The sequence below is a fragment of the Peromyscus californicus genome, unplaced genomic scaffold (assembly GCF_007827085.1).
Source record: "Peromyscus californicus insignis strain IS unplaced genomic scaffold, ASM782708v3 Scaffold_9__1_contigs__length_137607984, whole genome shotgun sequence".
In the NCBI taxonomy this organism is placed as follows: domain Eukaryota; kingdom Metazoa; phylum Chordata; class Mammalia; order Rodentia; family Cricetidae; genus Peromyscus; species Peromyscus californicus.
The window spans coordinates 55,320,132-55,345,927 of record NW_026294617.1 but is presented as its reverse complement, the minus strand read 5'-3'; the positions used below and the strand labels follow the sequence as shown (position 1 = coordinate 55,345,927).

The following is a 25,796-nucleotide window of genomic DNA, read 5'->3' as shown; positions in this document are numbered from 1 at the left end:
TGCATACATACATACATATATATACACATATAAAATAAATACACAAATAAAAAAAATCTTAGAAAAAAAGAAGTTATTTGTATCCTGTAATTTTATTTTGTGCCTCAAGCTTTGTTTTGCTATTTATGATTCAGACACTGTTATAGCTTTATTGTCTTGAGAAAGATGACTAATTCTCCTTTGGCTTTACCCAAAGAAACAGAGAGAATAGCATGACTCACCATTATAATTTTTCATTTTTATGCATACAATAAATTGGCTTGTGTGCATGACTTGATAAACATTTAATTGAAAAGAAGCCTCACTAACTGCATTCAGTGAAGTGAAGTGCCCTCTGAATAAGACTGTTTATTGGTTAAATCACATTATCATCAGAGCTGTAAATCTGAATCATCTCATTCTAATGAGATTTACAGGCTTTTCTTTCATCCTCTGTATAGATAGAATCAATCCTTGTGTGGACGTTAAACTTCTTTCATATGCACATGCATAGAAAGCCTTATCACACAAAGATCCTAATGTGCAAAGGAAATTCAGACAAGCGGTTATTTTGATTAACCAGAAACATTAACTCTGGGGATCCTCTTGTGTTCTCTTTTGGGGTGGTAATTACAAAAGTTTAGACTTTTATGAAATTATCAAATGAAGAGAGGAGGCCAGCAGTTTGATTTCCTGATTAATATCAGAAGGGGAGATGGACTCTATTTTACTGTCTGGGAATATTTCTGAAACAACTGTTTGTTTTATTCTACCCCCACCCCCTCACCCGTCTCTATTTCTGTCTCTGTCTCTCTTTGTCTCTCTGTCTCTGTCCCTCTCTCCTCTCTCTCTCTCTCTCTCTCTCTCTCTCTCTCTCTCTCTCTCTCTCTCTCTCTCGTGTGTGTGTGTGTGTGTGTGTGTGTGTGTGTGTGTGTGTGTGTGTGTGTGTGTTATGAATGTGTAGATTCACTCACTCAAGTTGTTATTTTTCTTATCATTTCCCACCATATTTCTGAAGTAACATCTCTCACTGAACTTTTAGCTCAGGCAGCTGGCCATTGATACTCCAGTATTCCCCTGAGTCACAGCATTGGCTTTAAAGACACCTGCCCCTGTCTTTTACATAGGTACCAGAGAGCAGAAAGGAAGGTCTCATGCTGACTCAGAGAATACTTTATGGACTGAGTCATTCCCCAGTTCTCCCCTGGAGATATTGAAAAGGTAGATTTGTAGCCTGTGCTTGATAAAAACAGACAAAGCTACTTCCTACAGAGCTGTTTCTTACAGGTGGGAGAGTAGACAAGCATTCCATTTGCAAATGCTGCATCTTTCCTCCAAAAAGCAATACAGGTATTTGTTTTTCATTCCTGAAATACCTTTAGATACTATGACACTTACTTTAGCTTTGAGAGGTAATACTTGGTGTCTGAGTGTGAGTCAGATGCCTATCCCAGAAGCTTTCTTTGGTCAGAATGTCCCACAGTCCCACAATATTGTAATTCTTCTGTGGGTTTTCCCTGGGCAGAGTCTCTCAGGGGTAGACACCATGTTCATTTTGTTTTGGTCAGTGCAGTTTCAGTATATAGAGGCCATGAGGAATAGCTAGAATTCATGTGATAGGGCCCATGAGGAACAGCTAGAATTGTTTTTGTTCATGGAAATTGTAAACATACCTTATGGCACACCAACTATATTGTATTACACACAGCATTTTTGTGATTTTTATCTTTGTACTTAAACATTCAAATTATTTTCTTCACATTTATTGACTTTTCTTTATATATTTGTTGGCTGTTTGTATGTCTTCTTTTCAGAATGTCTATTCAGATCTTGCTCATTTTTAAATTAGATGTAATTATTAGCTTTTGAGTGGTTGGATTTCCTTGTATATCTTGCACACTGATCCCTAATCAGCTAGTCTACAAATACTCTCTTCCACTATTTATTTATTTTTATTAATTAAATTTATTCATTTATTTTGTATCCTGACTTAATTTCCCCTCCCTCCTCTCTCCTCCTCTCTGCCCTATCCACCCAGCCACTCCTCCTCTGTTTCTGTTCTGAATGGGGCAGGCCTCCTGTAGATGTCAACAAAGCATGGCATATCAAGTCGAGGTAGGACTTAGCTCCTCCCCTTGTATTAAGGCTGGGCAAGGCAAACCAGCTAAGACTCCTAGCAACGTGGATAAGTAACCTGAACTGGCCATCTCCTATAATCAGATTGGTAACTACTCCAATTGTCATCAGAGAGCCTTGATTCAGTGACTGATGGAAACAGATGCAGAGATCCACAGCTAAGCACTGAGCCCAGCTCAGAAAATCCTGTTGAAGAGAAGGAGGAAGGATTGTGCGAGCTGAGGGGGAGTGGTCAATGTCATCACAAGGGAACCCATAGAAACCACTAACCTGGGCTGATAGAAGCTCACAGACTCTGCAGCATTATTTAAAGTGAGATAGACTCAAATAGACATATGGGCTTTTTGGATATGTGACTGACTCTGTAGACAGTTTTAAGAGAAGCTTTCTAAAGTCGTTGTGATGAGTGGTCATACTATCGAGATTCCAAAATCATTGTAATGAGTTGTCATACTATGGAGATTTGTCAGCAGGGGAAGAAGCTGACAAATTGATTTGATTATGTGGATTTCCATGTGGGGATAGAAATTTCTGCATTGGTGCTGTCCTTAATTTTCTGAGCAAACTTTCCAGATTTATCTTCTATGTTTCTATGAAATATTTTCACCAGTTCTTCCTCCTGAAGATTAAATTCTCCATGCTTGAACCAGGCATCAGATACTACTGACTGGGCTGGGCTTGACTTTGAGTGTTAAGACCGGTTGACTCACACAACCAGATCCTTGGTTTTGATTTCTGACACTGATAAAACAAAAGCCAGTCTCCTCGTAAGCTTCACCCTCCCACTGTACCCAGGCTTCTATTCTCTCCATATGCTCTGCTCATCATCCAAACTGGACTTGTCATTAGTCCCATTCAAGAGCTTATTTTCTTTCCTTATAGTACAGAATCATTATTCAACTGATGTTATGATCTACAAGCCCTTCTGCTTCAACACTTCACTTAAATGCTACTCAGCCTGAATTCTTTCCTGCATCATTTCTATAAATTTTTGGCCCTTATTATTTCTCCTTTATTATATGGCTTTTATACACAAGTTTATGTGCTCTTTTTTGTTGCTGATTAGTCAATCAATAAAACACTGATTGGCCATTGGCTAGGCAGGAAGTGTAGGCGGGACAAGGAGGAGAATAAAGCTGGGAAGTGGAAGGCTGAGTCAGAGAGACACTGCCAGCCACCATGATGAGAAACAGCATGTGAAGATGCCGGTAAGCCACGAGCCATGTGGCAAGGTATAGATTAATGGAAATGGATTAATTTAAGCTGTAAGAACAGTTAGCAAGAAGCCTGCCACGGCCATACAGTTTGTAACCAATATAAGTCTCTGTGTTTACTTGGTCGGGTTTGAGAGGCTGTGGGACTGGCAGGTGATAGAGATTTGTCCTGACTGTGAGCCAGTCAGGAAAACTCAAGCTACACTTTTTTATTTTAAGTCATTTGAGCTCAGAAACAAATATCCTTAGGCCTTGACTCTTCTTACCTCTCAGTCCAATGCCATGAATATTTCAGAGTCTTAGTATGTATTTACTGGGGTCCTGGACATATAGCATTAAATAGTTTGGACACTTAGAACTATGGCTACTTTGATATTTTCAAAAAGAGGTTTTGAGATTTAGGGTTTTATTTGATTTTATTTTATTTTATTTTTTTTTTTTTTTGAGATAAGACCTGATAGCACTATCTGGCCTTAAACTCACTGTACAGTTGTTGATGACTTTAAACTTTTGATTTTCTTGCTTCCACCTCCTGAGTGTGTGCACAACCACATCTATTAAATGTCATGTTTGGGCTCAAATCCAGAGTTTTGTGCATGATAGGCAAGCACTTTTTCTATGAGATACATCGCTAGTCCTGAATATTAACAATTTTTATTGATATGAAATATAGTAGTGGTGCATATAAATTTGTAATTCAGCATTACAAAGTAAGTTATTTTAAAATCCTGAGCATTTGAGATACTCAGAAAGCAGTGTGCTCTGAATAATTTGCTTTTCTGGTTAAGTCAGAGTTAATAAAACTATCTTTGTATTTATTTCTCATTGGAGAATTGTTTTTGAAATATTCTAACTTCCAGGCTTAGTGGGTGTCATTAAAGTTTCTTATATATATGAAAATATCAGAATACCTTTAGGTAATTATTACACACCTTAATTTTTGTGTTATATAATAATATATGTAAAAAAGGTATTTGAGTTGTGGCTTAAGGGATTTTATTCTTCAGTATATTAAGCATGTTTATTATTTTAAAATAGAACTAAATATCTGATAAATAGTTATACATTGTGAAAAGTGGGTATTCATTTCAACAAATACATATTTAAGTGGTTGGTTATTGTGAAAACATCATATAAAACTAATATAGTGTGGGGGTCCTCTTTTCCTCTGGGCCTGTTGGCCACCAGGCCAAGAGGGGAAAGAGGCAGATGGGTCAAGAGAAAGCTTTAGTGGCCCATGAACACTAATGGAGACAGTCCTCTGAGAGACAGATTTCAGTGAATTAGCTAAATTTTATTCCAGAGTAAAAAGGAACATATAGGATTGGGGAGCGTAGGGACAAACCCTAGTGTGCATTAAGTGGCAGGCTCCTATCCTAAGGCTTAGTATGTGGCAGTAGGATCCTCTATCAGAGCCCCTAGCACAAGTCTTCTTGGCAGGGATCTGTGCCAAAGGTCAGGCTAAAGTTGAATCAGACATCTGGTTTTAGAGACATCTTTTAGATAAGGTCAGTTCTCCAGGCCCAGGGACATTCTCCAGAAAAGGGCAGGTAGAGAGCAGGAAGCTTTGCTGAAGTGAGGGAGCTTCATGTTGAGGAGCTATTGAGATAAGCTGCTAGGCCCTGGGGAGGCTGCAATGTCTTCCAACAATACAGCTATGGCATCACCAAATGATACTGTTTTAAGGTACTATTGTCAAATATGGCTTCTGTTCTTGACCAAATGAGATGCATTATGAGATACATTACTTTTTCAATTTTTGTAACCTCTTAACCATATAAAGAACCAGAATACATGTTTTATTTATTCAAAGTACTCGATTCTTTCCTTTTAATTAAATATTTTCCAATTTTCTGTTTTACAGATGCAGGGACTTTCTATGCGGCATAGGCTGATTTTGAATGTCTATGTACTCCGGGCTGACTTTCAAGTTGATTTCAGATGTCTGCCATCATACTTGTCTTAGTTTGTTATTTACACAGATATCAAATTTCAGTTTTTGTCAAATGTTATATTTATGTGTCTTATAGTGTATATATATATACATATATATATATGCATACTGCATATTTAACGTACATAAATATTTGTGTTAGATGTTCAAGCTTTGAACTTTTCTCATCCTAAATATTTTGATTTTGAAAGTTTTCCTGAGGGTTGGGCTCATGGCTCAGTAAGCATGTGCTTAGCATTTCTAAAGCCCTAGCATCGATCTCCAGAACCGCACAAACAAAGCAAAATAACAAACATGTTTTCCTGAATTATGTGTGTGGTTTAGAATTTGTAACTGCTTTAACTCTGGGGTTACTCTTTTTGTTATTTTTCAGAAGTTTTCTGAAGCTTTGATAGTCTTAAGACAACATTAAGAGACAAATAATCATGAACACCAAAGATTTTGTAGTTATTCCCTGGGGAAAACCTGGAAATTCTGTAAAACTAAAATATAAGTAAGTACATATTTTTAAAGTAAAGTAGTTGTTAAAGTTTCTACATGTTATAATTTAAACTATTCTCTTCTTTTTAAACTAGAGAAAGGTAAAAGTCAAATTTTAAAAATCCTTATTTCTATTTTCTCATATTGCTGTGTTTTCATATTACAGACTTTAAGTTTATAAACTATTTTCATATTATGGACCTTAAGTTTATAAACTATTACATTGTTAAAGTGATAAAGTCATTTTATCACTTTAATGATAATGTCATTTTAATAATGTAGTTTGCGAATTTAAGGTTTCTAATAGTTTTCAAAATTATGACTAAAATTATTTTTTAACAATAATTAAAGTGTGAAGTTATAAATGAAAGTTGGATTCATTAATTACTGAAGCAGTATAAGAGAAGGTTACATTTTGTAACCTTTATTCAAGGTTAATAATATAAAAAAAAAAAATTAAAGGGTCAATTAAGGTCAGAGATCTTTGAGCATGGACACTGCTGAAGACAACATTTTAGGAATTGACAAGAATGTTCTAAATGGACTTGGAAATCCATCCTGGTAAAGCCAAATACTTCTGGTGTCATGGGCATCGATTCTGAGCATCCTCAGTATTTTGTGGCTTTCCATGGGTGTTAAAGGGATGTGCTCACAGTTTCCCTTGGAGATCACCTAGTGTCATTGGAAGTCTTCTCAAATACTACTAAGGATGTGCTGGGAACATGCCACCCTTTTAAAATTCTAGATTCTGAGTTTCCTAGTTCAGATCAATGGTCCTTTAATTATTTGGTGTCTTTAGAGCATTTCCACCTGTTGACAAAAGCTTGGTGCATTTGCTTTTTAGTGAAGGTTTATAACCTCTGTACATTAAATCTCTTTTCTGATCTCCATTATTCCTTAGTTTGGGTCAGGTAATAATATTCACAATGAAGGAAGGAATGTTTTAAATTCATAATACATAATGAAATCTAGACACATGCGTTGGCTTCTAGCTGTAGAATAATCAGGAACTAAGTCTAATAGGAGGGTGGAGCTTCAGCTACTATAAAGAAAATTTCTTAGGGATATGGGGATGACTCAATGCAAAAACGAAAATCTGAGTTCAATACTGAGAAGCCATGAGATAAAAACTGGGTGTGGTATTACATGTTTAGAAAACCAGTGCTGGGCAAAGCAGAGATGGGAAGATCCCTTCGGGGGAGGGGGGATTCTCTGGCTGGTCAGTTGAGCCTACTTAGTGAGTTCTAGCTTAGTGAGAGATTCCGTTTTAGAAAAAGGAAGAAAGGCAATAAATAAATAAGGAAAAAAGAAAGATATGAGTGGTGCCTAAGGAATGATAGCCAGCCACATGCATACACACACACACACACACACACACACACACACACACACACACACACACATACACATACACACACACACACACACACACACACACACACACACACACACACACAGAGGCACATCTTTTGTAGATAATCTCCTACAACAAAATATTAATAGGAGTTTTTTTTCTGAAGAGACACACATTAATTCTGATGTTCACTCTCACAGTTTTTTTTTTTTTTTTAATGGATGACATAATGATAGACATTTATTGAAGGTTTCAAGCTGCTGGTTCCACAGAATGAGTTCATGTAGAAAGAAAATACTTGTTTTAGACTGAGGATATGACTCAGTGGTAAACTGCTTACCTAGCAGGTACATGGTTCCAGGTGTGATCTCCATCTCTGCATTAAATGGATGACTGGATGAATAATGGCGGTTTTAACGACTGTGCTATAAACTATGTGATATAGTAAAGGCCAGTGTAAAAATTATTTTCTTGCATTTGTCACAAATATGTGTGCATGTATGAAACACGGCTCCTCTATAAAGCAAATAATGTTTTTACACTTTTAGATTTGAAGAGACACATTACTTGAAGAGAATATTGATAGCAGGCAAATGCTTTTTAAAATATACTTCAAGCTGGGTGGTGGTGGCACACGCCTTTAATCACAGCACTCAGGAGCAGAGCCAGGTGGATCTCTGTGAGTTCAAGGCCAGCCTGGTCTACAGAGCAAGTTCCAGGACAGGCACCAAAGCTACACAGAGAAACCCTGTCTCAAAACAAACAAACAAATATATATATATATATAATTTCAAGAAGTACATAAAAAGCAGGTAAACTAAGTCATTGTTTAAAACTTATTAATAACTACAATTTAAGAGCAGAAGTTTCTGTAATATTTGTTTGCCTCGAGGTTTATTTGTTTGCTCTATTAAATGACTGTTCACATCATGTATCTTCAGAAATGCTCAGGAACTGCAAATGGAGAAAATTCAGCTAGAACTGGAGAACCAGAAGATGGAAAAGAAATTTCGAGAATTCCAATCTACATGGAACAAGAGAAAGGAAGAAGTTAAGTGAGTGAAGACTTCAGGGAATTTTAGAATAAACACAATTTTCCCTAATATTATACTGATTTACACATGCTCTTAATTTAATGGAATTACATGAAAACTGTTTTGTATACTTTTTGTTATTTTAGTAAGAACACTTGGTGGATCAATGGCTTTGAACTGTTCTTGAGGAATAAGGAATATAAAATTCCCTTTAATTTTGTTTTCGGTGTCACATGAAGCACACTCTTTTTAAAATTACCAGGGCTTCTGTTTCCTCTAGTTTACTAACTTTTTTCTTTTCCTAGTTGCCTGTTATGTTAAGGTCCCCAGTGACTGATGGCCTGGAATGCACAGGAAAGCAATGAAAGCTTGATTCTCTTATGAAACAATTGCAATCAAGACACCAGCAAACCAAGTTGATGTTTGGGGCACTGCTGAGTAGTGTAATTTTTCAGGGAGCAAATATGTCCTCGCACCACAGCCAAATTATTTAAACCTGCAACTATATTTAAAACACCTTCAGCAAATAATAGATGATATTTTTATTTTGCTGGTGAAATATCCATAATATTATACTTATATATTGTCCTGTGCTAATTTATTTTTTTATTATAGCACTAACCAATAAATCTGATTGTGTCAAGAGGAGCTGATAGTTATAGGTTAAAAAATGGGTTTACTTTTTTTTTTAAATCTAAGCTCATAACCAGTCCAAGTTCTTGCACCATTTAATGATTAAAATTCTTTTCTCCTGAAAATGTCTCATCTTTGTACAAGTCTTTGTGGCAATATGTGGGTGTGTTTGGTATCTTTATAAATGGATTAATTCATAAGTTATGAAAAGTAATTCACATCATCATATTTTGGTCAGTGCTCTAGTCACATGGGCACACATTGAATTATCCTGTTTTTTAGTGGCTTAACTTTTCAGTATTTTGTGAAAGTAAATGCCACCATGGACCTGTGCACTTCAACATGTACTTTTGCCTTTATACAATAGCATATTTGGATAAATTCCTCTCTCTGTCATTTTAAGTTCAGAAGCATGCTTATTTTATATTGTGCTCAACATGGGTAAAATGCCTTATAAATGGGCTTCAGATGTTTACAATCTCCTACAAAGCATAAGACTATACATTTCATATGTACTTGGTTATTTTAAGTGTCATCATAATCTTTGTATATTAAATTTATCTCCTTTTGGTCTTCAAAATAGAATATCCATGAACTATTTCATCCATTGATGAATATTCCAATACATTTGTTAAAGTCTCAGCAATACTCATTTTTAGAGTTCAATTATTTAAGATATTTACATGGAATCTAAATACACTTTCCTTAATAAGTAGAGCATTGATTTAATCAAGGCATTTCAAATGTTTATCATGCAGATGACTAGGTATGTCTTGCTGTTTTAATATTAATGATCAGTAGTCATTTCTTTCCCTCTAACTGATGTTTTTATTCTACTTAACTTTTTTGTGAATGTTGGTGTATATATGTGTGATTAGAAACATATTTGTGTGTGCATATCTGTTTGTGTTCAACCATGTGGAAGTCAGAGGACAATCCTGGGTATCATTTCTCAAGAGAGGCTCACTTGTTCCTTTTGAGACACTGACCTGGAACTCACCAAGCCTCCAGAGAGTCCCAGAGATCCACCTGTCTCCATGTCTCCACTTCCCTAGCATTGGGACTACAGTGCCTGACTTTTTTTTTTTAATTAAGAAAATTTTTTCATTCATTTTACATACCAATTCCTCCCACTCCCAACCCACCCTCCATTGCCGCCCACAAGAAGGCAAGTCCTCCCATGGGGAGGCATATCCAGTAGAGACAAGTCCAAGCCCTTCCCCCTGCCTCAAGGCTGCACTAGGTGTCCCATCACAGGTAGTGGGCTCCAAAAAGCCTGCTCATGCACCAGGGATGGATTCTGATTCTACCGCTAAAGGACCCCCCAAGCAGATGAAGTTACACAATTGTCTCACCATGCAGAGGGCCTAGTCCAGTTCCATGCAGGCTCCACAGCCATTGATCCAACTTTCATGCGTTCCCACTAGTTTGGTTTGGTCATCTCTGCAGGTTTCCCCATCATGATCCTGATGCACTTGCTCATAGAATCCCTCCTTTCTCTCTTTTTGGATTTTGTGCATTAAACTCAAGTCCTCATGTTCGTAAATTAATAGTCCCACTGATGGAACTACCTTACCAGTTCTGATCTGGCCATTTCAATGAATGATAATTTTCTTTTTTATTATGATAATTTTCATTTGAAAATCAGAGTTCCTGGAATCAGCACCCAGGAAAGAGTTTTCTTTAGCTGTGGAGCATTTACTGGATATTCTTTTAGAGCATTCTTCAACTTGAATGAGATTTAAGAGTAGTAGTATTCTCTCCTAAGGTTTCATAGATAGTAAGTGTCACAGACAAAATAAAGACTTGCCATCCATTGACCAGGAAAAGGGAGGTCCATAGTTCCAGTTTGGGGTTTATTTTTATTATGTGTGTAACATTGGGCAGGTTTTTCAATGAAATATGATTCTTTAGTTTTATACCCTCAAAACTGAAATGAACCCCTCTCTGAAAACTTTAAAATTTCAGCTTGCCTTCTTTGTAATCTGTTACTTCCAATGTGGGAGCTCGTTTGGAATCTTTGGAAATTCATCACCGGGCAGACCCGCTGTATATTAGGGGTATTGATTTGTTCTCTTTCTACATTTTCATTTGTGGATGCCTAGTTTTAAGAACTGCATGATCATCTGTAAACATTTCTATAAATTAGTAAAAGTCAGTCACTGTAAATGCCAAGCAGTGGAATTCTTTACTTGTGTTTGAACACTTTACTTTCAGTCCTAGCTCCACAAGTCACAAATACAGAGGAGTGGTATTAAAACTGAAGACTGGTGATAAATTAGGACACTGTTGATACCTTATTCCCAGTTTGTGGTGGTTTATCATACTAACACCCAAATTTCTATTTCCTGAAAACAGGGGAATATATTTGTTTTCATTAAAAGGAGGAATGTTTGCAGTAATTAGGTTTTGTTTTATGTCTATTGAAGGTCAAGTGGATATCACTGGAAATCTGGAAGTGTGGGCAAATTGAGTAACCTGTCACACCTAACATCACAAAGTAAAGGGAATGCTACTAAGGTAAGAAAGAAGCCATTTTCTGAGCAAGAGGACACGCATCATGCTTTCAGGTTTTGCGTTCGCTCTCATACTCAAGGATCTACCATTGTTTTAGTAACTTCATTTTATGTTCACAGTCTTCAGGTTACTGTGTGGCTTTCATTATTCACATATGCTTTGTCTTCCATACAGAAGGTTATTTTTTAAAAATTAAACATTTCAGAAGGTTCTCAAAAATTACTTTCAGGAGAAATTTTACATGCTGCCTTCCTCTGAATTCCAAACACAATTTTTCCATTCATTTGAGGTTTAAAAGATATAAAATACAATGACACAGTTCTACATTGAAATAAACACTAATATTATATGATACAATAGGTTATGGGCTTCAGTCTTGACTTCATATTATTTATTTCCTTAATTCTGTTGTATTCTGCTTGAATAATAATTACTCATACACTCTTACTCTCATTAATAAAAATGTCCAAGGGGAAAAAATCTGCATGGTAATTCTCAAGCTACAGATTTACTTTATCATTACTGTACATTCTAAAATGTAGCATTGCATCACGTCTATGATTGCAAGCAGCTAGGCGTTATTACATAAGGGAAGCTTTTTCTCTGGATTTCTTTAGTACAAAATCCGTGACTTGGTGAATTTTAACTTGCACAGTGTTTTATTTTTATATACCTATCATTAAACTTTCATTGGGTCATTTGGCACCAACAAATACCTTACTCGGCACTTCTGCACTTTCTGGATTCAGAAAAGGCATTTCTTTGTACAGTGCCATCTGCTTTTTGAGTCTGGTTTCTTTCATTCTGGGGTGAAACATTTATAAGCCACTTTTAACTGGTCATTATATTTCTACAGTGCCGTTCTGCGCTGCATTTTAGATGTTACTGTAAATATGTTAAGCGTTTTGGCTGTGACCCGTCATGGTAGCTCACTCTTGTACTCCCAGAACTCAAGTTGAAGCAGAGGGATTGCCATGAGGTCAAGGCCGGCCTGAGTGATGGTGTGAGACCCTGCATTAAAAAGAAAAGAACAAAACAAAACAAAAAAATGCTTGTGGTCACTAAAGTTTTGATCACGGATTTTTAATGTAATGACATTTGTAACATGCTGCTTTGGATTTTTAGTGATTTACTCCTTGTTTTTAAGGAAGTTCTCATCTAATATAGAGAAAACAAGTTACACCAAATATTCTTAGTAAAAGTCAATATTAAACATTTTTATATGTGTATTTGAGAAAAACAGTTCAGTTAATGCATTTATATAAGGAAATATTTGAAGAATAAGTTAAAATCCTTGCTTCCACAAACATCATAATTATAAAAGAGGGCAGCAGTGGGAAGTGTGGAAGGCATCTACCATACAGGAGACCGGGAAGGAGGTAGCTGCTTCTCAATCTAGTCTCAGGTATCCGGATGCATTTCACTTCAGCGAGATTCTCTTCCCTTACGGAGCTTGATCACTAGGACTTCAAGGTTATAAGAATGATTTATGTTGGTTTTTCTTTTCCATCTAACCATTTGTTTGTTACTAACAGAATATAAAGCAAGTAAGGTGTATCCAGATTTGATTATGAAATACAGCAGAAAAGAATAGACTTTAAACATGAATTTCCTATATATTTCAATTTACTTATATGCAATTTATATCCAATTTATAGCACAAACATTATAATATTAACTGTGGAAATGAAGAGAAAGATAAACCAAAATAAAAATAGGTGTTTCTTTTCCACTTCCCAGTCCCATTGTTAAATATTTTCATTATGTGTGCTTACTGCTCTGGAGACCAGTGGACACAGAGGAATAGAAGGTTACAGAGGTGCAGAGGCAGCAGAAGGCTGTGAAAAGACCTTAGAAGTCATATGAAAGGAGTCTGAACTAAAATGGAAACAGGAGAAATGTGAAGAACAACATTGTACCAAAATACACTAAGGAAAGACAGAGGAAGTCAAATACACAATAGATCATGCAGGTTTTATAGAGTAAGGAGCTTGAAGGAAGAAGGAAGAAAAGTCTGTGGTACAAGTTTAGGATTTTGCTTGAATTCTCACGTGATAGGTAAGGCCGAGAAAATGTATCCCTAAGAATTTACATAAATGAGAGATGTGAAGACTAAAACATAAGGAAAGTCTGTGTGTGGTGTGTGGTAGCCCTCAGAATTTAATATTCACTCGTATATTTTATGCCAGCCAGGAGCTTATCTTAGTTGGCATTTTATAACACCAAGCACTTATATCTCTCCCGAGTCAGTTTCTAATTGTGGTTTCACAGATGAAGTAATTTCACATCAGAGAAAGAAACTGATTTGCTCAATGTCAAGCATGAGGACCACAATTCTGAATGCAGGCTGTTAGCCCTGTTCTGAAATAATCTTCCAGTTTTCCAGTGAGGAAAGCCTGACAATAAAAGAAGGGCAGGCCTGGAGCCAAAGTCTTAGGATTCCTTAGAAGATTAAAAGCAAGGAAAGCCTTTTTAGAACACGTGGAGATGCTAACGCCATCCAATGTGTTGTACCTTAAAGAAACTTCACTTGAGAGCAGTGATTCTCAATGAGGCAGTTTTGTTTCTCTGGAGGCCTTTGGCAATGTCTGCAGATTTGTGCACTTGTTACCATCAACAGAGGTTTTCTGTTTGATTTTGGTGAAGACGTCAGCACCAAGGTTGCTGCTGAACTTGATACAGTACACTGTAGGACCCCTTGGTGTTAGTTGTGCTGAGGCCGAGAAGCTCTGTATCAGCCTTATAAATTAAAATTCTCACTCATTTAGCTATCTATCTCGGCCGCCTTAGGTAAGTCAACCACTTTGATCCTCCGCTATGCATTCATAAGACATTTGTCACTTTTAGCGTTCTGAGCAAGATAGGAGATGTTATATATGTCTACTTTGAATTATTACAATGTCGATATATGGAAAAATGAGAATATATTGAAAGGCCGGGGTTTAATTATGGAGTCACCATGATATCAATGCAACAGTATATTTCTAGTATTTAAAAAACGAGAGAATGGGAGACATGAGCACAAATTACTGGAGTGAACACAAGAGCAAGAACACATGAAGGTTCGACGGGGTCAAGGAAGAGGTAAGTAGCTTGGGGTTTGGTGGACTCAAGTCAGCCAGTTACAGGTTGAGGAATGGGAATGCAGGTAGGGGAGAAGTTGAAGATGCCGACGACAGAAGTACCAATGGTTGGCGCTGTGGTCTTTGAGAAGGTGGTTCCTTAAAGTCACCTTCACTGGGGAAGGGAGAACCCATTTGCTCTGGCAGGCAAAACAGGAAAAAAAATAGCATAGGTGTAAATAAACACAAATGCTAGAGATTCGGTTTGACAGGTGATACAGTACAGTAGTACAGAAAACTGTAACGAGACATCAGCATCCTCATGGAGTTGAATGCGACAGCACCTGCTCAGGTGAAGGACAGGAAACAGGATGGCTATGAATTCTTGAGAGTGGAGGTTTGGAGTAGGAGCTGTGGAAATCATGCCTGGGGTTTAGCAGTAAATGACTGAACTTATTGCTAAGAAGTCCTGTGTGATCCTGGGGGTTATTCAGCATGGGTTTTCAGAAAACCCTAGAGCATTATTTCATCACAATAGTAGGTAGAATGAGAGAGCTGATGTAGCAGGAGAAGTGATCATATTTATCACTGAGAACCTCTATGTTTGGAAGTTTGAAGGTGTGGCCATTTAAAATGATGTCTCGCTGCAAGGTTTGGTCACAATGGTGGGGCAGGTAGAGGCATTTAGACGTCCACAGCTGGCAGAGTTTTAGAGCATCTTCAGTGCTGGGTGTCAGATAAATGGGCACTGAAGTAGAGTTACTAAACAGAAATGGGATGAAGAGAAATGTGGAGTAGATTTCTGATGTTTGGGTAGAAGAAGAACCCGGACTTTGATAAGAACAATAAGTAGGCAGTGCAGATCTTCAGTGGACGGGAACTGACTGAGTGATGGTGGTGAAACAGCACCCTGGGTAAAAGATGCAGATCTTCTCCCCTCTATGCCCGTGAGTAAAGGGAGCGAAACAGTAAAACTAGTGGGTCTGGGAAAGTGGTTCAGTTATAGAGTGCTTCCTTAGCATGCCGGAAGCCCTGACTTTAATTCTCAATACCTCATAAATGACATGATGACACCCATCACTTGGGAAATGGAGCAAGTGGATCATAAGTTCAAGGTCATCCTCAGCTACATAGTGAGTTGGAGATCAGCCTGCCCAAAAGAAAAGAAAGAAAAAGAAAACAACAACAATCCCAAACCCTCAATAATGAACTAGTTTCTATAGATATTATTTTAGAGAAGATTTGACCCCCAAAGTGGGCTTCGGTTAATAAGAACTTTGGGGTGAAACACTTTTAGGATACAAAGTACAATTCGTTAAGTGGGTTTTTACACAGGATTTTATGGAACCGTAAGGAACCTTAGGTTATATAGATAGTAAGCAGAGATGGAATATTTCAGGAGGTGGAAATCATTGAAAAAGTGCCCCTGGGGGCCCTTTGGACACATGAAGGCACTGCAGGGAGGTTGCAGGTGTTTGTGGTGTCTGAGAGACCACCGACCGCAGCTGAGTCTACACCAACTGCTCAGATGTTAAGGATGGAGAGGCAGTTAGACCACCTTGAGAAGCTCTTGTTCAATGCCTTCTGGCACAGCGAGGCAACAGTGGCTCTAGCATATTTAGTTCTTGTTTCAGATACTCGGAATCATGTAAACACGAGCGTGTGCATTTGCATCCATTGGCTAACCCTACTTTATCACTCAATTATTTTTCAAACATAAAAATCAGATTCAATGACAAAATTCAATTAGACTGAAGCTAGGGACTAGCTGCTTGTTCACTCATATTTTTATGCAATTTGGATAATTTGAAGTAAATATGGATACATTTTATAGGACAGACACATATTACTCATAGTTAATAAAAATAAATTATGAAATTTCCCTAATAACTACTTTATTTTTCTGACATACCTACTCATAAGAAGCTCATTGCCAGGCTGATCACATTGCAATTCAGAATTCAGTTGCATCATTAAGGTAATCATACTGGATAATTCAGTTATAAAAAGTGAGGTTAAATTATCTGTAACTTGTATATCATTGCCAACTTAAAAAATAAAAGTGTGATTCATACAAAAGTTGATCATTTCAATTCTATTTCCTTTTCTGCTGTGTTTGGTACAGAAAACATCTGAACAGCTACTTCAAAGAATATGAACAATAAGTGCATCTTTGAAGCAAAACCACAGAGAATAATTAGGCCTAAATTTTCAAAGATGACTGCAGTTGGTACAGCCATAGATATAGAGACGGCCATTGTTCTCATATCTTCATGTACAAATTGGGCAATTGAGCATGCAAATTGCAAATTGAAAGCTGGGCATGATTCGACAGTGTCTATGTAAATGCGCATCATCCTCTGGGCTCACTGTGTACTTAAAATGCTGGTTTTAATAAGACCCAGGCGAATGTGTTCAATTGGCAGGTCTCTTTTGCTGCCTACAATGTTAAGATCCAACGGTTTCAAGGGCTTGTTTATATTGAAATACTCAGTATTGGCTCTTATGCTCTCAAGTATATTTTAGCAGTCACATAAGAAAGTCAAGGATCATAAATAATACATATGTTGGGAAAGACCACAATGCTGAAATGTGGTTCTCTAAATTGTACAAATAAGATAATGCCATCAGTTTCTGCCGTTCTGTGAACAGAGTGGTTCAGTCAGAATCCAGTACAGATTCAGTTTTTACAAATACCCGACAGTGTGCTTCGGAAGGAGGAAGAGACTTCTAAACCTTCGCAGTTTTGAGGCTAGTGTTTTCTTAAAATCAGTTCACGCTGACATATAGTAATTTTTGTTATGCCCCAATTATATTATATACTTGCAAGAAAATGCACTTCTGAAACTTTTTATAATAAAGAAAATATTCCTGGAATGTTGTGTAAAATCTGGTCTACAAACTGGGTTTGGCGACTCATGCTTGTAATGTCAGTATTCAGGAAGACTGCCAGAAGGATCATGAGTTAGAGGTTAGCCTGAGCCACATAGTGAGACCCTGTATCAATAAGGGAACGGAACCAGAAATGGTTTATATATACAATATTTATTAATTTTTCTTTTTAATGAAATTAAAAGTTTATATATATATTTAATTATCTTTTAGTTTTATATTCTCAAATAATATGTTTTTATGCAACATGTACCCAAATGGTATAGCTATCTAACATTTTGTTAATAATTACACTTTCTTTGGATAAGACAATATGTACCTAGAAAATAACATCTATTTCATTACTGCAGCTCCCTGTTGGAAATGTGAAATTAAAGTTACTAAAAGAACAGATTCAAGGTAAGCTGCTTTCTGTACTATATCTTACAGATAAGGCTCTTCATATATCATATATATTCATATAGGATCTTCACATATATTAAGCATAGATGTCAGTATTGTGTAGAGATGAATCCTCAGGTCAAAGGGGTCTAAGCAAAACAGGTAGAAGTGGATGCATGTTGCCCTTACTCATGAGGGCTAGCAGGGCTTGCTACAGGCTCTACAATGAATTGACAGATCAGACTTACCTGCATCCAGTTATTATGCAACTAATTCTTCAGTGCTGTGTGAGCATTTGGAAATAAATGCTCATAGTTTTGCTACATTGTTAATCAACAAACAAATAAAACAAACAAAAAAACATACTTTAAACTGATTATCTTGATTTTTTTTTCTTCTAGCACCAGCGAAACAACTAGTTAATTACAAAATGGCACATTCTTTTGGAAGTGAAAAGCCCAAGACTAAAAGAAAAGTTTGTGGACAGTGTGAGAACAAAGCTGCTCTCCTTGTAAGTACACTACATGCAACCAAGATAGACCTGTCACGGTCCCTTCGACACCTCTCCCCACCAAGTCTGCTTACACAGCCCTAGGCTTACAACAGGCTTTTTCTTTTGGGCCACCAACCAGCTCCCAAATCACCACAAGGAGATTAAATATTAGTTATGAATGCTCAGTCTTATCTTATGCTCGTTTCTTGCTAGCTCTTATAACTTAACCTGTTTCTCTTCATCAACATTTTGACTTGGGGCTTTTTATCTTTCTTTCCTTATGTATCTTACTTTCACTGCTTCTTGTGTCTGATTGGCTGGCAGCTGCCTGGATTCCAGCCAGGACATGTCCTTCTCTTTTTCCCTCATTCTCTTTCTCCTTCTTCTCAAGCCTAGACTTCTCCTCCTACTTATTCTGTCAACCCGCCAGCCCTGCCTGCCTATCCCTCTCCTGCCTAGCTATTGGCCATTCAGCTTTTTTAGGCCAATCAGGTGCCTTATACAGGCAAGGTGAAACAAATGCAACACATCCTTACATAATTAAACAGATGCAGCATAACCAACTGTAACGTTTCCTTACATCATTAAACAAATGCAGGATAAACAAATGTAACACGCCTTTACACAGCTAAAGTAATATTCCTCGGCATAAATAAATACCCAGTTATATATTCCACAACATATGCTGCTCCTTTTCATTACTGTTACTCTCTGTGCTTGCAGACAAGTTTAACATCTCTACATAGTCACTGTACATCATCCCCTCACTCTTGCTTAATGGTATCATTTACAGTGTTATCCTCTCTCTTTCCATCATGACTAGCCACATACACATACTTGCAACAATATCTCTACAGTAAATACAATGTCCTGTCATAATTTTGAAATAATGGACACCTCTGACACCATTCTCCATATGTTTCATATCCTACATGTTGTATCAAGATAGGGATAAGTGGTTTATAATGTGGACTTCTGCGTGTCAGCTTTCCCTATGAAGTACATGACCTTTAGTAAATTACTGAGTCCTTCTGCAGCTGATTTCCCAACTGTGGCCTATGCCACAAAGCTGTGGATGGTTATAATTTGATGAAGTGCTCGCCACTGCGTCTGACACACTCAAAGGGGACAATATCTAACATGGTTTTGTCATTAGCTTGCCACCTTATGACTTTATGTATTTAAAACTTTGATAAAAACAACACTTCCAAACATTTAATTTCAAGTGATATTTCAGTGGCTTTAGGCTGTTTCTCGATGCTAGAAGTAGAGAGGAAACTTACCTATTAATTTGACATATGTGGATGATTTAATTAGATTTAGATGAGTTCTGAAAGTGAATACAGCTGATCTGGAATTTGCCGAATCAAGCAGATAGTTTTAAAAATTGCACCCTGGTGCTTTATCATTGAGGAAACTATGCAGCAAAATGGAATCCTTATCTATGGTTTAGTATGTTGCTGCCAGTTGCACAAACTGCCTAAAAAGATTTTCCAGTTGGCAGTCATTTTAACCCAATTTAAATCCAAATATCCTTGTATAACAAAATATGTGAGCTTACTTGGCAACTTTAGCTTTGATCTTCCAGTCTACAAATATCTGTTGGGCTGCTTTCATTAAACAACTGTTAATAAATACTTGGCTTAGAATTATATGCTGAACCTGATTTTCAGTTCCCTGGTTCATATTATGTGGTAGAAACTGCCAAAGGTTTATGAAAGATTCAGAGAAATATTAGCAGGTATGTGCAAGAAAATTGGGCAGAATGTATTTTGAAATAGTCATTAGTATAATAATACTATCATATAGCTATGTGAAATTATATATTTAACATTTATTTGGCACTTAAAATTGTAAAATTAGGGGCTTTTTGTTATGACTTCTTAGAAAGACTTCATAGAGGTGTTTCTTAATTTTGCTTAAATAAAAATTCCAGCTGTATGTTTTTAATCACTTTTGAAAATATATTGAATTAACAATAGACCATTCAGTCATCTGAAATATTCGATTTATTAAAGATTTTATTAGTTTGTAAAGAAAGGGGATTTCTTTGTCTCACTTGGGGATCCGCCTGGATGTACAGGTTAATGGTGATGCCACAATAACATCCAAAGCTCAAGATTTCAACCAATGATAAACACCTATGTTCACTCAGTCAATCACTGACCATTGAAATTAGTGTTATTTCTTGACATAGACTTTCTGACACACTCTCCGTTCTTCCATATACTTTCTCCTGCATGTTTCCAGGCACTGTTCTCAGCCTGGGCCGAACTGAAACAAATGAAGGCTCTTATTTCTTTATACTGCAGCATAGCACACTGTGAAGGTGTTGAAGCAATCAATGTTACAGCTGCATAATAGCAACTGCAATCATAGTAAAGTTTTGTTTCCTCTTCTCTTTACTCGCAATGGTCCCTAACAACACCATGGTTACAGGCACATTACAGACCCAAACTTTCCACAGTTCAATCATTACATTGTTGTACTACTGGGAAGCAAGAGGATAAACTGGCCTGGGACCATCTTAGTAGTCAGAAATACCACATCTTGTTTTTTTCTTTCCTTTGTACACAGTTCTGACAAGATTTTCAAAACTATATTTTACGGATGACCGAAAAAAGAATACATTCGTGGAAGTATCTGGAAAGTTTTGGAAGGGACATTATATTTTGTTACCAACTAGGTTGATGTGCATAAAGATAAAACATGTTATAAAATGAGAGTTTTAATTTATAATGTTGTTTTATTTCCACCAGGTCAAGGAGCTTGACCAGATGCTGTTAGTTGTTTTATGGTTATCACATAATAGTGCATGTATACATGCATATAATATGTATAGCCAACACTACCATGGCTATTGCGCTTACTTGTTCTGAGAGTAAATAGGTTTTTGGTGTTACACTTTAGCATTTCAGCACATTCCAATGACATCTGTGTAGTTGGAGGCATAAATACAAGGACATTAGCATCTTTTTGGAAATCTTTTCTGAAAGTCACGCTGTCTTTGTGTTGTATCTTTAAAGGTATGCCTGGAATGTGGGGAAGACTATTGCTCAGGATGCTTTGCTAAAATGCACCAGAAGGGGGCACTGAAGTTCCACAGAACAACTCTTATACAGGTAGGACTCTCTAAGAGTTCATTCCTAAAATGTTACAACATAAATGCACTTAAAGCTGTCTTATTATCTAGAATTCAGGAAAATTTACATTAATTTCTAAAATCCTGTTATATATAGTCAGTCTTGACGTGAATCTTGAAATTATTTCACTGAACAGTAATCTAGATTCTATTTTGTTACTTAAAGTTTTTAAATATAGTTCCCCAAATACTTAGCTTGATTACAATCCTCAGATTATGCATCTCTCTTTGAATTTAAAATATTAAGATTAGACAATATCTTTATCTACAAAGTTTTAAATTAACAGTTGTTTTATTTCAAATGTTATGAAAACATTTATTCGTCTTCATGCACTATCATTTAGATAAGCTCATATCTTAAGGGCATCCTTTTCTTTCCATATGCTATTTAAATCTATTGATTAGTTTGTAAAATGCCTCAACTTTAATCCTGATAAATGCCTTTAAAACTTTCATACTTAAAGAATAAATATGGTTAGATATAGAGATAGAATTACACTAGTTACACTTAATGTTGCATTCATTTGTCATAAATTTAAATCCTTTTATAGAAATTTATTTGACAATAATTTCTGGAGTACCTTCTAGCTGAGTCTATGCTAGGCAGTGACGTTACATAGCTTAATGCTGCTAACATGCTGCTGGTAAGAACCCAGAAACAAAATGAGAAAGACCCAACTTAATAGTTAAAGGTTTCAACAGCCATAGAAAATGAAAAGGAAATGATCAAATTTGTGTTTGAAGACATTTTTGTGAGGTTCAAATCTTTATATGTGATCTCAATGTAAGTATGTTTAACTCCTAAAAAATTCTGACCCATAATGATGAGAAATACAAAGCATCTAATAGACCTACCTCATATGTGCCAAAGTGTGTGTGTGTGTGTGTGTGTGTGTGTGTGTGTGTGTGTGTAGACTAGGGGAAACCCATCATTCTTTATGAGCTTTCAACATGATTTTTTGTGTCTTTGTTTCTCCCAGGGGCCCAAGCTCACTGCTTAGGCTATATTGCCTGGCCCAGGAGTCCTAGTAATCTTTTTTTTCTTTACCTCCCCAGTACCCAATTTACAAATGCATTGCATCATGCCTGGCTTTTTATGTGTGTGCTGGAGATTGAACTCAGGTCTATGGCTTCCAAGGCAAGCACATTATCCAATGTGCTACCTCCTCATCCTCAGTCTACTACTTTCGAATTGACACTCAGTTTTTGGAGCTCCCAAATAGAAAGGATGGAGAACTTGGGGGGGGGAACCTACCCTGTTTATTTCAGGGTAATATAACTGAATACCACTAGAAATAAAAATTTATTTATCAAAGGAAGTCTAATTGTTAAGATGTAACTATTATGGAATTCATCCTGGTGAAGGTAAATGTCCAATGACCTCACTGTAAGTTCCTTCAGGGAGGTTCCCACTGGATGGTTTATTCATCCACTATCTGCTTTTAATCACCTCTCAGCGAGGTGAAACATGATGTTGCTTTAGAATGGAGGCACAAAGCAGAGTGAACCACAGCGCTTCAACTTTAGTGTTTGATCTTCTTGATGTATCCAAACTGACTTCTCTTTTCCTTTGTCTACTCTTCTCACTTCTCCTCTCTCCCTCCTCCCTATCCTCCCCCCCCCCCACCCCCCCCCGCACTCTCACACACACCCTCCACAGGACTTTGATATGATATGACTCTCTGTAGCTATGTGGGTGTAATGTGGGTCAAATCCTGCTTACCAAAACCAAATCAAACTAGAGAGTAACTTCTGAACACTGAACTTTTTTTCTGTTACAAATTTTCCCATCAGAATAATTGAAATGGATTCTATCACTGGATTTAGAAGAATTTGATCTTTTTATATCAGAATCCTATGAAATTCTAAGTGTAGAATTGATTAAGAAAGTAGGAAAGCATTTACTATGTATATATTAAATGATGTACATTTTTTAACTAGAATATACTTGTTTTAAAATATAAATTTCCTTTGGTCTCAATAGTATCTTTGCAGAGTATTTACAGTAATATGTAGGTTATTTTTTCATTTTTATGTAATTTTTATAAAATATATGATTTATAGACACCAGTAGCATATGTTCAAGATCATTTGATGTTTCCACGAACATGTGCCTCGAGAAATACTACCCAAATCAAGCCAATGAACATGTCAGTCACTTCGTCCACCACCTTCTTTTTTTCCCTTCTCTTTTTGTGATAAGAACACATAAAATACTGCTGGCATTGCACTCTCCAGTTTTGATTGCAGAGAAGGAAAGGCTGTCAAACCACAAATAGTAAAATGATATTTAAGCTCCTTCGGAATTTGAAATTGAAGAAGACACATTTGTCTCTAAAAGTTAGAATGGATGAATTTCATGCTGTATACAAATCGAAGAGTATGAGAAGCAACCCTGACTCCTTGGAGGGTTTTGATACATACCAAAGTGCTGTCAAATGACTACTGAGAACACTTCCTCTTCTGAGTTTATGGTTTATCATTCCTATTGCCCTCTGGTCAGTTGATACAGGTGCTACATGGGACGAGTCCTGGGAAGCCTGCCTGCTGGTCCTCCCTCCCTCCCTCCCTCTTTCCTCTTTCCCTCCTTCCTTTCTTCTCCCCTGTTGTTTCCTGTGCATTCATGCTTTCTACCACCTTTTTTTCTTTTTCTTTTCTGGAACTTCTCTACCAATTGGTAAATAACTTGAATATCTTTGTAGATATTATTAGTTAGAAAAACTGGGTGGTTTTTTTTGTATTCATCTTTTTGGCAATGATTACATTCATGAAATTTCACTGACCATTGAATTTATACCTAATTTGAGAACTGGAGTAGATAGCTGATTGGAAAATATTAAGTAGCATTGTAGAAATAACATTACTATCTAAGGAGAACACATTCCAGCCTAATAGCTATTTACTATATTTTCATATTTTTTACTCTGTGATACTTTTTGTAGTTTTTATAATATGTAGCTAAAGTTGATACTTTTAACCCATATAAATCCTTGGTCTATAGACTAACTAGTCTTGTGATTTAGTCATTACATATATTTTTTAAGACATTATCTAGTTTTACTCAAGAAAATTCCCACAATACTGAAATCAAGTGGTTTATTACCATTTTTATGCTGATTAACAAAAATTTAAAAGGTATTCTATTTGATTTAGATTATTTATGCTTGGCAATTATTGAAGCATTTTAGGTTTCCATGTCTCTTTCAAATCCTTATAGTTAGTCATGTGCAGCATAAAGTATAAAGGTACAGGAGCAGTTGAAAACTATAAAATTTCTATTTCTTTAATTAGAAAAATTGTCAGTACTGAGACTTGAAGGTTTTTTTTTCTAAATGACAAATAAGGTCTTATTATATCAAGCATTCATATTTCTTTTTAACAAAATATGCTCAGACACAGGAGAACACTAATCGGAGAGAGCAGAAGGCTGCAGAAGACACACAAAAGGATTCTACTGTGAAGTAGGACGTGCACAGGGGAGGTTGGATTAAGTAAATCATTAATAGATAGATTATAGTAAGTACCTTTTCTTAATTGGAATGGAGATTCTCTTAACTACAAAGTTGAAACCTCAGAAGCACAGAGGTTATGAATGCAAGAAGAGACTATCCGGCAGAATTGCATATTGTCTTGTATGAGGCCTTCCGTCTCCATAGGAAGGTGTGTTACATAAGCATGGGTGTAATTAGGAAAATATGTTTGTACAGATAAACTTACAGGGGAATAATTGCTGAATAAATGAGTCTCAGTACTAGAATACAATTTATACTTACTCACTTCATTATATGTTTAAATCGACAACATCCATTACCAGATTTTAGGCTCACCTTATAACTGTTCCATTAATGTTTAAGATGATACATTTTGATATCATGATTAGTCATTTTGGAGAATATCATAATTAGTGAGTGGTCTAACAAAGGCCATTTGCCTTCCTCATGCATATTATAGGTGTACTGTGCATATCTCCCAGATTCTCTTATTTACAGCTTAGGTGCTCCCTTCCCTGACTGCTGAAACACTGCTGCAGATGGGTATCATTGAGACCCTCTCCAGAATCTTCTTTCCCATATCATCTACCACTTCTAACACTACTTCTAAGGGGTGGCCTGGTTTATTTTTGTTCTGTTGATAGCACACGAAACTACAGACTGGATAATTTATGGGTAATAAACATCTACTCAGTTCACAGTTTTGGAGGCTACAAGGCCCACGCTTGAGAGCCTGCATTTGTAAAGGAGGACCTTGTGTCTGGCAAGACACTGCAGAGGCTTGAGGTGTACAGACCGTCACATGGTCGCAGGGGATAGAAACAAACTTCCAAGATAAGCTATTGATGCACGATTTAATTAGTCATTATCATCATGTAAAGATCTCAATTGGTACCACACCTCAGCATCTCACAAATGGGGTTTAGATGTCAATGAATTCTGGAAGGAGACATGCAGATCATAGCATAACCCCCACCCCCTCACCCCCACCCCGCCTTCATGTTCAGACAGCCTCCTTGTTTCAATTTAGTCCA

The 25,796-nt window shown here is 36.7% G+C and overlaps 1 protein-coding gene across 8 annotated transcripts in view; it reads left to right on the top strand.

The window, feature by feature from the left end:
• Zbbx (zinc finger B-box domain containing) overlaps positions 1 to 25,796 on the top strand; it is a 107,822-nt gene that overhangs the window by 3,579 nt on the left and 78,447 nt on the right. For all 8 annotated transcript variants that reach the window (XM_052731027.1, XM_052731033.1, XM_052731032.1 and 5 more), the window contains exons 2-7: positions 5,657 to 5,776; positions 8,059 to 8,172; positions 11,214 to 11,304; positions 17,606 to 17,654; positions 18,038 to 18,147; positions 21,156 to 21,251. In XM_052731027.1, coding sequence (XP_052586987.1) covers positions 5,709 to 5,776; positions 8,059 to 8,172; positions 11,214 to 11,304; positions 17,606 to 17,654; positions 18,038 to 18,147; positions 21,156 to 21,251 — 528 coding nt within the window. In that variant the 5' untranslated portion in view covers positions 5,657 to 5,708. The remainder of the gene's footprint in view (positions 1 to 5,656; positions 5,777 to 8,058; positions 8,173 to 11,213; positions 11,305 to 17,605; positions 17,655 to 18,037; positions 18,148 to 21,155; positions 21,252 to 25,796) is intronic.